The sequence below is a fragment of the Panthera onca genome, chromosome B4 (assembly GCF_046562875.1).
Source record: "Panthera onca isolate mPanOnc1 chromosome B4, mPanOnc1 haplotype 2, whole genome shotgun sequence".
In the NCBI taxonomy this organism is placed as follows: Eukaryota; Metazoa; Chordata; class Mammalia; order Carnivora; family Felidae; genus Panthera; species Panthera onca.
The window spans coordinates 66725768-66742227 of NC_138345.1; the positions used below are offsets into that span (position 1 = coordinate 66725768).

General features: G+C 41.1%; 1 protein-coding gene across 11 annotated transcripts in view; it reads right to left on the reverse strand.

The window, feature by feature from the left end:
- The window catches only part of KIF21A (kinesin family member 21A), a 148699-nt gene extending 140039 nt beyond the window's left edge, over window positions 1-8660 (reverse strand). For all 11 annotated transcript variants that reach the window (XM_060657935.3, XM_060657933.3, XM_081796141.1 and 8 more), the window contains exon 1: window positions 8453-8660. In XM_060657935.3, the coding sequence (XP_060513918.1) occupies window positions 8453-8496 (44 nt within the window). In that variant the 5' untranslated portion in view covers window positions 8497-8660. The remainder of the gene's footprint in view (window positions 1-8452) is intronic.
- Window positions 8661-16460: the final 7800 nt, after the last annotated feature.

Sequence of the window (16460 nt, forward strand, 5' to 3'; positions counted from 1 at the left end):
TCTAGAAAATCTACAAAACTAATAAGAAGAACAGTTGAGAGGCTGTGGTACCTCAAGCAATTTTCTCAACTTCTCTGGGCCTCTATTGTCTAAACCATTGTAAAGAAGGGGCCTCAACCAGCTAGTCCTTTTACGCCCTTTCAATTTTAAAATCAATTTTTTTCAATAATCATAGACATACTACAAATTATCTTCCATATATAAATGTCTAATAATTTCAAAAAACAAAGGATAAAGGAACATCAAATATAATTCTTAAACATTCAGAAGGATCTCATAATGACCATACAGTGTCACAACAATTGTCTCTTTGGCTTGGCTGTCATTTACTTCAAATAAAGCTTGAGCTACAGGAAAACTATTTTAACACTCTGAGAAGATTAATAGTTAATCCACTGGGAAACCAAGCTGAAAGACAGAATTCACAAATCCACTTCCCAGAGAGAAGTGTTGAAAATAACAAACATATTTGTTTCATTTTGAATAAACTTATTCTAATGATATACCATATACAAATACTTTCTATTATCTGACATCCCTTTTCATTTTTGTGTTTTCCTTCCTAATCTGAAGCTGAGATGAAGGTCATGTCTAATGTTGACAAAAAATAACCATTTGTAAATCAGAGTCACACAAGTGGGTTGTAACATATCTTGGGGGAAAACATCCATTATAATGCATATTCCAAGTTCACATCTTTGAAGAGAAATTGATGAGAATTGGAAGATTGGGAAGATTATGAAATTAACTGCCAAGATAATTTCTGCTTTCATGGTTTCACGAAACTGGAATTTCTAGTGCATCATTCTCTACCCCATAATTATGCATCAAAATATTAACCAATTAGCAGGTATGATGGTATGAGCTCAAAGGGTAGCAATAATTAGACATGAAACTTGAACTTTCATGGAGTTCCAAACAACAAACAGGTCTACCATACTTCATAAATTGAATAAACCCTATCTGAAGAAATAATATCAACTCATATTTGTAAATAAAAATAATTTCACTGACTTTCAACTCACATCATCTACTAGCTCTTTGGTCTCCTTTCTTTCATGTCCCTTACTTCCTAATCCAACTACAAAGACATACAAAGACACATGCAAAGTGGGACATGCATATTTTATCAAGTAGGACATGATATAAATAAAATCTCCCTAATGCATAGGCTTTGAAGTTCACCTTTCATATGAAATACCTTTGGAATCAGGGCACACCTTTCATTTTTTAAATCACTGTTTTTAATGAATGCAGTAACTAAAAAATGCTATTAAAAAAATAAAGGAGAGGGGCTCCCAGCTGGCTCAGTTGGTAGAGCATGTGACTATTGATCTTGGGTTGTTCAAGTCCCACATTGGGTGTAGAGATTACTTTAAAAAAATAAAATCCTTAAAAAATAAAAATAAAAAATAAAGGAGAAATAAAAACTAAGCTGCAACAATTGTCTTTCTTTCTAGTTCACACCGTTGATTACATTTTGTGTTAGTTCCAACATATTTTGTGCTTTTAAAGAGACTTGTACTGTTAGGGATGTAAAATCAGGGACCAAGTATGTCATATGGGCTGCATATCCCACGAATTAGAAAAGTATTCAGCACGGGGCACCTGCCTGGCTCAGGTGGTGGGGCAAGCAACTCTTGATCTCAGTGTTGTAAGTTCAAGGCCCACACTGGGTGTAGAGATTACTTAAAAATAAGATCTAAAAAAAAAAGTGCCCAACACATAGTAGGCACTTAATAAACACTTGTTACGTGAAGAAAGGAATAAACAAATGATCAAACACCAGAAAATCATCTATTTCCATAAAATAAATATATCTAAAAACCTCATTTATCTACTTCTATATTTTCTAAATATTAAGTTGTTTGGAATAATTTACCTCACATGTATATAAGCATTTCAGCTTGAAAGATCTTTATTACCTTGAAATTAGTAGATGAAATGTTTTGAAAACATTTGGAAAAACGTTTAAGAACAGAAATAAGAGACTTTAGGGGCACCTGAGTGGCTCAGTCGGTTAAGCATCCGACTTCGGCTCAGGTCATGATCTTGCAGTTCATGAGTTTAAGCCCCACGTTGGGCTCTGTGCTGACCGCTCGGAGCCTGCAGCCTGCTTTGGATCTGTGTCTCCCTCTCTTTCTGTCCCTCCCCTGCTCATGCTCTGTCTCTCTCTGTCTCAAAAATAAATAAAACATTAAAAAATTTAAAAAAAAAAGAAATAAGAGACTTTAACTAGACGTATAATGCTGACCACTTTGCAATGTGATTGCAATGATATTGAATCATTATGTGTTTTTTTAACTTTTTAAATTTATTTATGTATTTTGAGGGAGACAGAAAGAGCAAGCAGGGGAAGGGAGATAGAGGGACAGAGAATCCCAAGCAGGCTTCCCACTGTCAGCGAGGAGCCAGATGTGGGGTTCGAACTCACGAACCAAACTGTGAGATTATGACCTGAGCCAAAACAAAGAGTCAGATGCTTAACCAACTGAGCCACCCAGGTGCCCCTAATCATTATACTGTATACCTGAAACTAATATAATATTATGGGTCAATTATTTCTCAATTAAAACAAACAAAAATATTTAATAGCTAAGAAACCTTGAAAAGGTCACCTAGTGCCTTTTTTCATCTCATTTTTTCATCAGTAAAACAGGGAAAAGGGTATCTGTACAGATTACATGATAGAGTTTTAATGTAGATTAAGTAAAATATTGTACATTTTCATTATAACCAGAATGGGAAAAAGTGACCACAAAAGACTAAATGTTTTCTGTTCAATAACAAAGAGTACCCAAAGTAAACATATTATTAGGAAAGTCAAGTTTGAAATGTTAAAATACTTCCTTCCTGTCAATATAGACCCAACAGTTTAACCAACAACAAAATCACATATTTAATACACTGCATGTGCAAAGTTCTTAGAATTCTTAATACCTTTACATTGCCACCTCAGCATGTGGAAAAAGAAAAGTGCAGAGAGGTCACATTGGAAATCAGTGCCACTCACAGACCTAAAACTGAGCTTTTAACTGTGCAACCAACCAATCATAAGCCTGCTGAGTAATGCCACTTCTTAAAATTGCTTTAGTAAGGTAAAAACACAGCAAATTGAAACCCAATTAGACTACATTACAAACTAATCCAAACTGACTGTCAAGGATATGTACAGCTCTCTGCCAAAGCCAAACAAAGACATTTTAACTCACAACCATAGAGACAATGACACAAAAACACAATGGTCTTCTCTGTATCTCTATTTTTGTCCAACCCTTGACATATTTTGCAAACTAAAGTTCTTGAAAAGGAAAAAAGTTTCAAATCTGCTAAATCAGCATTCATAGATAGGGAAGGGAAAAAGGCACATCATCTGATAATGTCTTAAATTTAGAATTCAAAATGTTTAATTGATCTTATCATTTTGACTTAACTAATTCAAATCAGTATACTTAGATATTAAGAATAGAATATATATTACACTTTGTTGCTCATTTTTGTTGATGACATCTACCTAAGCCATCCATTTAATTTACCACATTTTCTAATACTTCAGCTACCATACTGAGTCCATAATCAGTATCTTTCCACACCTATGCACCCTGGCGGGGGGGGGGGGAGGGGGGGTGGTAATGTTACCTTTAAATCAAGTCTTTTGTGTGTGTGTGTGTGTGTGTGTGTGTGTGTGTGTGTGTGTGTGTCTATCTAAAAAAGACACCTTAGTTATCATGGAATTTCTTGATCTAAGGGTGTGGTTAGTCTATGATGGGGTGGCTATGATTTATTTCTATATATTGATGTACCCTAGTTTTATTCTGTACTTCTTTCACATTTTTTAAATTATAGAGCAGTACTATTCAATAGAAATTTTTTTTAATGGTTTAGTGTTTATTTATTTTTGAGAGAGAGAGACAGAGCCTGAGCGGGGGAGGGAGAGAGAGAAAGGGAGACACAGAATCTGAAGCAGGCTCCAGGCTCTGAGCTGTCAGCACAGAGCCCAATGCAGGGCTTGAACATTTGAACTGTAAGATCATGATCTGAGCTAAAGTCGGATGCTTAACCAACTGCGTCACTCATCACACCTCCAATAGAAATTTAATGTGAGCAACATTTACTTAATTTTAGTGTATGTGCTGCCGAAGCAAGCACATTTATTTAATTTTAAATTTTCTAGGAGCCACATTTTTTAAAAGGAAAAATAAATAAATAAAATTAATTCTTTTTTTTTTTAATGTCTATTTATTTTTGAGGGGCAGGGGGTGGAGAGAGATGGGAACAGAGGATCCAAAGCAGGCACTGTGCTAACGGCAGAGAGCCCAATTGGGCTCAAACTCACAAACTACATGATCAGAACCTGAGCCGAAGTCGAACACTTAACCAACTGAGCCACCAGGCACCCCAGGATGAAATTAATTTTAATAATATTTTATTTAACTCAATATATTGGGGCACCTGGGCAGCTCAGTTGGTTAAGCATCGGACTCTTGATCTTAGCTCAGGTCATGGTCTCACGGTTGGTGAGTTCAAGCCCCACATAGAGCTCTGTGCTGACAGCACAGAGCCTGCTTGTGATTCTGTCTCTCCCTCTCTCTGCTCCCCCCCCACCCAATCGCAAGGCTCTCTCCAAATAAATTAATTTTAAAAACTCAATATATCAAAATATAATTTTAATATGTAATCAAACAAAGATTATTGACATATTTGCATTCATTTTTTCTTACTAAATCTTTTAAATCCAGTGTATATATTATACTTATACCATATGTCATTATGACACTAAATTTTTACCAGAAATATTTTGTAAGTATTTAAATTATACAGACTTAAAGTTAAAAAAGTAGATCCATATAACCAAGTTGTTTCAAGAATATTCAAGGGGGGCCTGATGGCTCAGTCAGTTGGGCATCTCACTTAAGTTCAGGTCATGATCTCACAATTCGTGGGTTCAAGCCCCATATCAGGCTCTGTGCTGACAGCTCAGAGCCAACAGCTCAGATTCTGTGGAGCCTGCTTTGGATTCTGTGTCTCCCTCTTTCTCTCCCCTCCCTTGTTCACACCTGTCTTTCTCTCTCAAAAATAAATTAAAACATTAAAAAAAAAGAATATTCAAGTTACCCAAAAACTAAATCAAGGACCAATTTTTTTAAGTTTAAAAATGGGGTGCCTTGGGTGTCTCAGTTGGTTTAAGCATCCGACTTCGGCTCAGGTTAGGATCTCCTGGTTTGTGAGTTCGAACTCCACATCAGGCTCCAGACTGGCAATGCAGAGCCTGCTCTGGATTCTCTCTCTCCTCTCTCTGCCCCTCTCCGGATTGCATGTGCATGCCCACATGCGCTCTCGCTCTCTCTCTCAGATAATTTTTTTCTTTAATTTTAAGAAAATGATAAATTTAGCTCCTGAATAGCATTACTCATGATTCAAGTGCTCAAAAGCCGCATGGGTTGAATAGTAGGGCTGTTATCTGAATCTATATCCACCACAATGAAAGATACCCTGCAAAATACCTCAGAAGGTAAAAGCCATTTTCAGAAATTGAATAAAAAATATTCTCCCTAAATAAGAAACTTTCTTTTGCATTTCCTTTCCCCAAATTTTTATAGGACCCTTGCACTTACTATGAGAAATCTTAAAATAGAGTCATCAGCTTTAACATACTGATAAGTCTCTTCCTCTAACAAAACACAAGAACCTCTAGGACACTTTCTGCATTTCACAGTAGAGTCAGTCTCCTATACCTGTTATTACATTATTCATTGAAGAGGAAAAGCAGGTCAAATGTCTGTTGATTTTTGTCTGTGTGTTGATTTACTTATCCTGCTGCTGAAGTCTGTCACAAACTAGGGTAGGATTGGAGGACACTGGAAAGATTAAGGACAATCTGGGGAAATATTTTAACTAAGTTCAGGTCCTCTCTTTTTGAGTTTTATCTTTTCCAGCAATATCAAGGTATGCATAACTTGTCAAAGCCACTCATTTGTAATTGAACTAGAACCCAAAAAAGGCAACCGACCTCAAGCTAAATAAAGCTTTGTGAAGTATGTTCTTGCCTTTCACCTATATGGGTTTAATGGCTAAGAATTTGGGCTGTAGAGACAAGCTGTCTGGTTTGGAATGCTGGTTCCATCAGTAGCTACTAGTTTAAGCAAGTTTCTTAATCTTTCTGTGTCTCCTCTGTAAAGTGGTCATAATAACAGAACCTAAATCAAAGACTGTTATGGCAAAGAAATGAAATTTTACATGATATAAAACATCTTAACAGCACTGACCCTAGCACATGGTATGTGTCCAAGAATTATTCCTGTTTTTAGCTGAGAATCAGGATAATCAGAGATAAGGATATGCATTCAACAAATATTTGCTGTAAATGAAAATATATGTCTCCAAGCACTTTATAAATACCAAAGTGCTATAAAAACATAAGTTATTTTTACCCTATGCAAAATAAGTTTAGAGAGTGGATCTATTCAGTGTTTTTAATGGAAAAAAGAAAAAAAAGGACCTTCACAATGCAGCTTACCAAGTTGTTAACATTTTTATAAACCTTTCCCAAACAGACCCATGCTTACCACTTAAAAAGTGCAAACATACATACCAAAATCAAATATAAATTATTTATCTGTCAACTGTATTTTAGGGTCACCCGTGACTGCTCACCTCCAGTGCAAGCGGCAGATTTAACAGCATGGCAAATAAACCGCCCTATGATATTTTAGAGAATTCAGACAAAACCCTCAAATCTCTAAAAATGGTTTCTCTTACACCCTAATTTTCTGTTTTCATTACTATTTTATGCTCCTTCTTCACCTCTTCGACCAGCTCTGCTAACAAAACTGCCTTTTATTGGGTTTCTGCCATGGTACAGTCATTAATGAGTATTAAAAGGCCAAAAGAGAGGTAGTAGCAGTATTTAGGAGAAATCAACTAATCCAACAATTGGATAAGTAGTCCCAGAATAACCAAAAATGCCAAATTAAAACTCCAAAAGCTTTAAAACAGGTGATTCTAAACAGTCATAAAACTGTCACCTCCGTGGGTGATCATTTCCTGATCTGTAAAAGAGAAAAAAAAAAAATCTTTAAAATTCATGTTATTCTCAGGCTCCTGGCTGGCTCAGTTGGAAGAGCATGCCACTAGATCTCCGGGGTCATGAGTCTGAGCCCCATGTTGGGTGTAGAGATAACTAAACTAAAATAAACTAAACTAAACTAAAATAAAATAAAATAAAATACATGTTATTCTGTAAATTGATTAAAGACACAAAGCGTATAAAACTGCCATTTCTATGCCTAACCAAGATTTGCCACTAAAATAATCATGCTGACATGACAGCATCTTTAAAATAACTTTCCAGAAAGGCTCCATGAATGGCAGATTTTGTTTCAATAATTTTCCGAGGAAAATTTTTTTAATCCCTCAAAGTTTAAAAATTGTTATAATCCCTCAAAGTATAAAGAGAAGTGGGTTCACAGTAGACCATCAGAGAGCTGTGAGAGCAACGCACTTATGCTACCATGAATGCTTCATTAATATTTCAGTGATGATGTTGCAATTTTCCGTGAGCAACTGTCAGAGCTCTGCCTCTTGATATGTATCAAAACAGCCTAAATTATATTCGATACTCGTGCATCTGTCGTTGACCAAAATACAATTTTGATGTATCTGGTAGTTCAAAGCTCACACCCAGGCGTGTATAATGCTGTGTTGTATCCACCCTGCCTAACGTCAGGCTGTTACACCCAGTCACCCATGTATTCCACTTGCTGAAGAGTTTTCTTCCCTCTACAGGCCTGACACCAAGAAATGTAATTCTTACAGAGAATTCCCATTCCAACGTCAAACAGGCCAGCCAGATGTGTCTCCTACACCCACACGCTTGTGCTACGCGTGTCTCCGTGATGCTTGACGAGACTTCCATCTGCTCGGGCATCTAGAACCCTGCGTCGGAAGCGCTGTCAGTCTGATGCTTTGTCTCCAGCCTCAGAAGGCCGGAGTTGCACGTACACGTAGGACAGACATTCTCTAAATAATAAAAAGAACACCGCAGCCCAGCCCGAGGCAGCTCCTCCGGGCGAAGCCGGCCAGGCCGTCGCCCAAGGCGGCCCCACCTGAGGCGGTTGTTCCCCTGGTGCGGGACTGGCGGGGGCGGGCGGCGACGGCTTCCACCCCCGCGCAGTCTGGGCGCCCCGGGGACCCGGCGTCGCGCAGCCGCCCGCTACCTGCAAAGGCCGCCGGCGCGGGGGCTGCAGGGTCTCCCCGCGCGCGCCCTGCCGGCGGGGATACGCAGCCTCAGTTTACCCAAACGCCGGCCTCCCGCCAGACCGCCCCCTCAGGTCTCGGCACCGCGGCCACGGCTGCCCTGGACGAGAGCGCGTCCTCGCCGCGCCCTCAGCCCGCCAACCCGCAGCCCTCCCGCCGCCGCCGCCGCCACAGCCGCCGCCGCGTCGGTCCTCACCTGACAGCCACCCGCACTGAGCTCTCGTCCGGGGCGCCCCACATGCTGGCGGCCGGCGACAGCAGGGCCCCTGGGCCTCTGTACCGCAGAGCCGACGCACCGCCGGAGCCGCGGCTCTCGGGCTTCGCAGACTGGAGCGGCAGGGGGCGACCGGCTCACCTCCGCCGCGCTCCAGCCATGTTGGGCGACTGAATGGAAAGGTGGCGGCGGCGCTGAGGCAGGAGGAGGAGGAGGAGGTGATTCGCGACTGGCGGACGCCCGCCCCTTCTCCCCCGTTCACCCCCCAGGATCTGGGGCGGGGACGAGGCGCGCTTGAAAGGCGAGCGCGGCGGCGGCGGCGGCGGCGGCGGAGCCAGCAGGCCGCCCGCGGCTTCCTGACGGCCGGTAAGTGCGCCCTGCCCCCTCCGGTGGGGACGCGGCCTGCGGGCGGCCGGGCTAAAACGCTCCACGCCCGCCTGGGCGCTCAGGGCTCCGGCCCCGCACTGCGTCAGCGGCGGCCGCACGGCCCGGCCCCAGCTCGCCCTCCCCCGGCCCGCGCCCCGCCCTGCCCTCGGCGGGCACTGCCTGGCGCTGCTGGGCAGGGAGGCGCGCGGGGGAGGGATGCCGGCCGCGGGCTGCCCACGCCCGAGGGCGACGAGCCCGTGCGCCCTTCTAGGCTCTTCTGGGAGAACGCAGCAGCGGGTGCTCGCCCTGCGCCTTTGCTAAAAGTCTGAGCTTGGAGCACGAGCGCAGCTCCGGGAATCGGTCAGCTGCCACCCTGGGGCCGCTTTGTTTCCACCCTTAGGCTTATTGTCCTCTCTCCAGCTTGGACTTTGACCCCCTTCCCCAGCCCCCCGCGGATCGCCCTCCCTCCCGGGAGTCAGTCGTTCGTGCTAAACCGGCTCCCCGGTTTGGCCACTGTCTGGGCAGCTGGGCTCTTCTGCAGTCCGTCGGCCGTTTACCAGCCTGCGTGGAATATGGAAACGATTTACTCCGAGACTCCTGAATGCGTTTCTGTTAAGTCATGTGCACGCTAGTAAATGAACTGCACCCTGGTACCAAGTGTTCCCAGGACTGAATATCCACCAAGACCTGCTGTGTAGTAAATCCTCACACACTGCCTTTTTTTTTTTTTTTTTTTTTCCTCCCCTTCCTGGCCTTCAAAAAGCACCTCCCAATCCCGGGATTCTATCAACATTGAGCCATTGTGGTTTCTGCTTGTGACTATTGTGCTTCCACATGCCTTTAGATAGCTCTGTAGCAACAGCCTTTATTAGCTTCGCCACAGAGTATCTTTTGTGGACTGCCCCATACATTTCTCTAAATAAACATGCGGGTTCGTACAAAACAGTGTAATAGATTAAATGGCACCGTCCCAATAAAGACACAGCCCCAAGTACTGACATCCTAAATTCGCACACCTAGTCACCCTAGCCAGCAGAGATCCAGCAGCAAGGGTCAGAGGAGGCAGCACACGCTGGGACAAACAAGACGCGTGTAATGGCCTTAAATGAAGGCCTGTGTGATATATCATTGTGTATAGTTTGAAAAGGTATTCTGTCCCTAAACCTCTATACCCCTGAGTCTTAACAGACACAAGGCTAGGAGGTAAAGAGAGCAGAGATAGGGAGTATCCTTCTGTAGACCAAATTAGTGGCAAAGCTCTCCTCTGTCTGCCCTCCAGAAAGCCTGTCCTTCCCTCAGTATTTATCTATTAACAAACCAGAGCACCATTTCCTCCAGCCCTGGCAGTCCCAGGTGGGACTGGGTGGCTCTCGATTGGCTTCCTTGCTTCTTGGATTGATAAACGCTGCAAGGAAGGCAACTAAAGCCAAGCAAATTTAGCAAGAAAACTAAAGAGAAATATAAATAATTTAAGACCTTTTAGAAGAATCTTATTTCTTTATTGTGTGTGTGTGTGTGTGTGTGTGTGTGAGAGAGAGAGAGAGAGAGAGAGAGAGAGAGAAAGAGTGAGAGAGAGAGTGCATGCACACACATAAGCACGGAAGCTGTACAGGGAGAGAGACAATCTTAAGCAGGCTCCACACCCAACATAGAGCCCAGCTTGACACGGCGCTGTATCTCACCACCATGAGATCATGATCTGATCCAAAATCCAGAGTCAGGTGTTTAACGGACAGAGCCATGCAAGCACCCCAAAAGATCTTATTTAAGGGGCGCCTGGGTGGCTCACTCAGTTAACCCCATGACTTCAGCTCAAGTCATGATCTCCGGGTTCATGAGTTCGAGCTTCCCATTGGCGGCGGAGGGAACTGTGCTGACAGCTCAGAGCCTGGAGCCTGCTTTGGATTCTGTGTCTCCCTCTCTCTCTGCCCCTTCCTCACTCATGCTCTGTCTGTCTGTCTGTCTCTCTCTCTCTCTCTCTCAAAAGTAAGTAAACATTAAAAAATAAATTAAAATAGCACCAGCTTAGATAAGTCTCAGTAGGAGATGTCACAAACACAAATTCTACCAAGCAATAGCCAGGCAGGTCACTTAACATGAGTCTGAGCAGGCAGGGTAAGGACTGATAAAATAGAGAACACCGGGCCTCTTACAAAGACAGTGGCCATCATCAGCTCTGGCCTGCTGGAATGCAGACCCAATGTTGCCAAGCTTTTTGTTTGTATGTTTGTTACTTCTCAAGAGATAAGGAAAAATCAGACCTTTATGTGAAAACTCCTTAGTTCACAGCATCAACAACAAATTCAGCACCACATTTACATAGCATGCAAACCAATCAAAATACGTATTAACCCAGCTTCAGTTCCAACCCATCAGGCTAGAACTTCTGGCCAAAACATTAGCACCAGTAACAGCTGTAGCTTTCTGCTCGGTTTCAGGAAAAAGCAGTATAAAAATTAAAATTTCCTTTGAGGACTGAGTCATTTCCTCAAAATTTCCAAATTTATAAATTATCTTTGTATTTAATTTAGATTCTTTTCTAGCTGCTATCTAACCCCTTACATCATAGCTCACCTAATTTATTATCTTAAGTTGAAGAAAACTCTAAGGGAAGAGCTTTTTACCATAGTATAGTTTAAATCCTATTTCAGTTACTCAACTAATATTTAATAAATGCCTGTAGACAGAATTAGTGGTAAAGCTATATGCCAGCAATAGTGGAAAGTAGTGTCTACGAGGAGTACAGACAGGTCTACCAGGAGCTTACAGTCTAGTTCAAGAAAACAAATTTGGAAATCCATAAGTGCAATAATAGAAATTGTAACAAAAGTATGATGATTTTTTTTCTGCAAGGGTGAGGAATTCTTCAGATATAGATCACTCAGGATGGTCTCCCTGAGCCCACTCTCACTTCCACACTGCAGAAAGAGTGATCTTTTAAAATCTATGTCATTTATAGCATTCCCCTGCCTGAAACCTTCCAAGAGCTAAGTAACAGAAATAGATGGGGCGCCTGGGTGGCTCAGTTGGTTAAGCATCCAACTTCAGCTCAGGTCACGATCTCATGGTCCATGAGTTCGAGCCCCGCGTCGGGCTCTGGGCTAATGGCTCAGAGCCTGGAGCCTGTTTCCGATTCTGTGTCTCCCTCTCTCTCTGCCCCTCCCCCGTTCATGCTCTGTCTCAAAAATAAATTAACTTTAAAAAAAAAAAAAAGAAATAGAGTAAGTTCTTCTAGACTTTAGGACTCTTCACACTCTGGCCTCTCCAGATTCTAGCCTTATCTTTGTACTTTTTTCTTTCTTTCTTTCTTTCTTTCTTTCTTTCTTTCTTTCTTTTTTTTATCAGTGGGTTTAAAAAAAAAAACAAAACACTTTTTAAGTGTTGTCCAATATGGGGCTTGAACTCAGAACCTCCAAGATCAGGAGTCTCATGCTCTACCAACTGAGCCAACCATGCACCCCTAACATTATCGGTTGTTACTCTAAGTCATAACTACTACATTGTGGTGATACTGACCTTCATTCTATTTCTTCAACACAAAGAATTCTCTCCTGCCTTAGAGACTTTGCGGTAGCTAATTTCCTCTACCTGTAATGCTCTTTCCCCAAATATTCCCATGGTAGGCTCCTTTTGAACTTTTAGGTATCAACTTAAATTTTTCTCCTCAGAGAGACCTCTCCTGATCATCCCATCTGAGGTAGCACCCCCACAAGGGCCAGCTACATGATTTGCATGTCCCAATGCAAAATGAAAATGAAGAGCATCTTGTTAGAAAAGCAATATAAAAATTCTGTTAAAGATGCTAAAATACTTGGGGCACCTAGGTGGCTCAGTCGGTTAAGCGTCCGACTTCAGCTCAGGTCATGATCTCACAGTCTGTGAGTTCGAGCCCCGCATCAGGCTCTGTGCTGACAGCTCAGAGCCTGGAGCCTGCTTCAGATTCTGTGTCTCCTTCTCTGTGCCCCTCCCCTGCTCATGCTCTGTTTCTGTCTCAAAAATAAATAAAAACATTTAAAAAATAAAAAAAAGAAGATGCTGAAATACAGGGGAGCCTTGGTGGATCAGTTGGTTGAGTGTCTGACTCTTGATTTCAGCTCTGGTAAAGATCTCATAGTTCATGGGTTCAAGCCCCATGTTGGGCTCTGTGTTGACAGTGTGGAGCCTGCTTGGGATTCTGTCTCTCTCTCTCTCTACCTCTCTTCAGCTCATGCATTCTCTCTCTCTCTCTCTCTCTCTCTCTCTCATTGTCAAAATAAATAAACTTAAAAAAAAGATGTTAAAATATAAAGCTCTTTCTTCTGAACTCTCGCTCAACTTGTCATGGTATTTATTTGCTATTTAATGTTACTTTCCACAAAGAAAAGTTTAAAGTTTTTAATTATTAACATTAATTTTACCATTCATCTTTACATTGTGCAATGCCAGCTTTAACTATGAATAGAGCAATTAACTCACATGTGGAATTATCAAAATTATACAGTTCCTATTGTGTAGTACATACATGCATATGAATTTCATTCTTAACTGTGAAAACATTGCACAAAACGAACTCAACTTTTTTATTTCACTTGTTGATACATCTATATTCTACTAACACTTTCTACCTTTGGCTTACAGATGAGTAAGGAAGAACTGAAAGGAAGAGGAACTACTTTTCCCTGTCTTTGTTTTCCTTTTACATCATCATTAATAGTAGCCACAGGGAAGTGATGACTAAGAAAGAATATGATAGGGTTCTTTGGTCAGTGTATTTCTTAGAATGCCACTGCTTCCTTTTTTTTATTTGAAGCAAGTTCTGGTCCAAGGGAAGCATAGCCTCTCAAAGTATCAGCATCCCTGCTTACACACACAAAACATGTTTACCTCATACTCATACTGGCTTTGAATCCCACCGAACTCCCACACATTATAGATCAACCAGATTTCTATGCTCACAGGACGTCACAAAAGCTATAGGAGAATGGTGCCACAAAGAATGGAGGACATGGATATTGCCTTATGTCCTCTACTTACCCAGATGCACTAGTCTTTTACCACATCTCCCTCATGAAACACAAATCCAAAGATAGAATTATTAAGCATTTTAAGACAGTGATAGTAGATAGTGTGCCTGGGTGGCTCAGTGAGTTAAGTGTTCAACTCTTGGTTTCAGCTCAGGTTATGATCTCATAGTTCATGGCTTGGACCCCTTCATGAAATATTCTCTCTCCCTCTCTCTCTGCTCCTCCCTTGCTCTTGGATGTGTATGCACTCTCTCTCTTAGAGAGATAAATACATAATCTTAAAAAAAACTATATATATTTTTTAAAAAAGACAGTGATAGTAGAGCATTAAATTAATAGCAAAGGCCCTCTAAGCCCAGGGCCTTGTGTGAGTGCACTAACCATTCACCCATGAAGCCAGCACTGTGTACCCGCAGTTATTCACTATCATATCACTATTTTATTTCTTCATAGCCCTTTCCACTAGGTTATATTTTCTTGTTGATAATTTTTTTGTATTATTGTCTGCCTCCATTTGAATATGAGCTTCAAGATAGCAGAGACCTTTCTGGGTTGTTTTTTTTTTTTTTTAATGTTTTTAATGTGTTTTTTTTTTTTCAATATATGAAATTTATTGTTTAATGTGTTTATTAATGTTTATTTATTTTTTAAAGAGAGAGAGAACCAGCTGGGAGGGGCAGAGAAAGAAGGGTACAGAGGATCCAAAGTGGGCTCTGTGCTGACAGCAGAGCAGGAGAGAGACAGAATCTTAACCCATGAACCTTGAATTCATGACCTGAGCCAAAGTCAGCCACTTAACCAACTGAACCACCCAGGCACCCCTCTTTTCTGTTTTATTCACTCATGTATTTGTAGGTCCCACAACAGCGTCTGACACATAATATGGATCATTAAAGATAAGCTGAATGACTAAGTGACTTTGGGCAAGATATGGGACCTAAGTCTCAGCTTCTTATACGTAGGCAGTGTATTTTTCACCTTATAGAGTTGTTTTGGAGATTGAAAGAGTTTTATCGTATGTTAATCACAGCACTAACTCACAATAAGTGCCCTGTAAAACTAGCTAATTTTATGGTAAATATCTTTGTAATACGAAGTGTTTTAAGAAACAGATACAGATGCTGCAGCTGCACCTGTCTAAGGTACATTCAGAAGAGAGATTCTAGTACACAGTAAACAGGCAGCCAAAAAGAAGCTACAACATGCATTAGAGCAACTGTCTCACCAGTTTTTTCCCTCTAGGCCATCTACCCAGTGTTTTTCTGGTTTTCACATTCTAATCAGTCATTAAAAGTTATTTGCTTCTTCCTTTTTGCTGCTAGCAGAAAGATTAAAAGAAAAAGTTCTGATTACAACTTTATGTGCAAACAACCAGCTTTGGAAGAGCATGCCTAGACAGCCATCTCCTCAGAAATCTTTTTGAAAACAGTCTCTAGGAAACCAACCCTTAATACCACAATCAGAAATACCAATTTTCCTTTAGTGATTCTTTTTGTTTTATTCATTTTCCTCATTAATAACAATGGAAAGCGTTTATGAGACTCTCATACCATGCCATTGTAATGTGTGAAGTGACTAACATGAATTATTTTACATAATTCTTTCATCTCTAGAGGCTGAGTACAGTTATCACCTCCATGTAACATATGAGGAAACAGAAGCCTTCCCAACAAACGACTATCTGTCAAAATCTTATCTATAGTTCAGGCCCAACTCAAAAATCACCCTTTCTTCAACCTATTTGTGATTTCACTCTGCCTCTGCACCAGATGTGTGATTTTTTCCTCTTTCAGATCTTCATCACATTTCATTAATGTCTTTGTTATTGTTATGATCACTTTTTAACTCCTCAACTAGACTGTAAATTACTAAAAGGGCAGAATCTGTGGAAAATTCAAGAGTGCAGCCAGTACTTATTTGTTCAACAAATAAGTGATTCCCAGAAGGGTATGCTATGCTTTGATTTCAACACAGAACAAGTTTTCATTGTAGATAGTCTGCTGCCTACTGGTTATAGTTCTCAGAGAGACTATTTCCAAACTGTAGTGTCTATTAAAGGTTACATTCAAACTATCAGGAAGAAAACCAGAGCACCTGAGTTTCTGTAAAGTGGCGAATGTAAGCTAGGCTCCTATAATTTTGGAGATGGAGAACATTTTACAATTAGTACACCCCTTCCATTTTACAGACAGGGAAACAGTTCCTGAGAGGAGAATTGCTCTCCACCTCCAGCGGCCGCCCCCTTCCCCCACTCTCTTTCTCCCCACCCCCACACCCAACCTGCCCCAATACTCACACGTACACTACCCAATTGGCAGAGCTCATTTAAAATCTAGATATCTCGACTCCCTGTTCTGGGCTCTTTGTTCTTCACTGTTAATTTCACCATACTTTTTATTCTTTAGGCTTAGAAAATCTCAGCCTACAGTACAAGTGTTTGCATATGAAGAACATATACTGCAAAGTAACACAAGGTGAGCTTAAATACTTACAGTAATTAACCTCATGATAAAAGGAGTTTGTTCACATCTTGTAAATTTATTTTTTAATGACTCATAACATTACTAGAAAAATCAAAGTTTTAACTAACTACACATTTTCTTCACATTTTTCTCATTTAT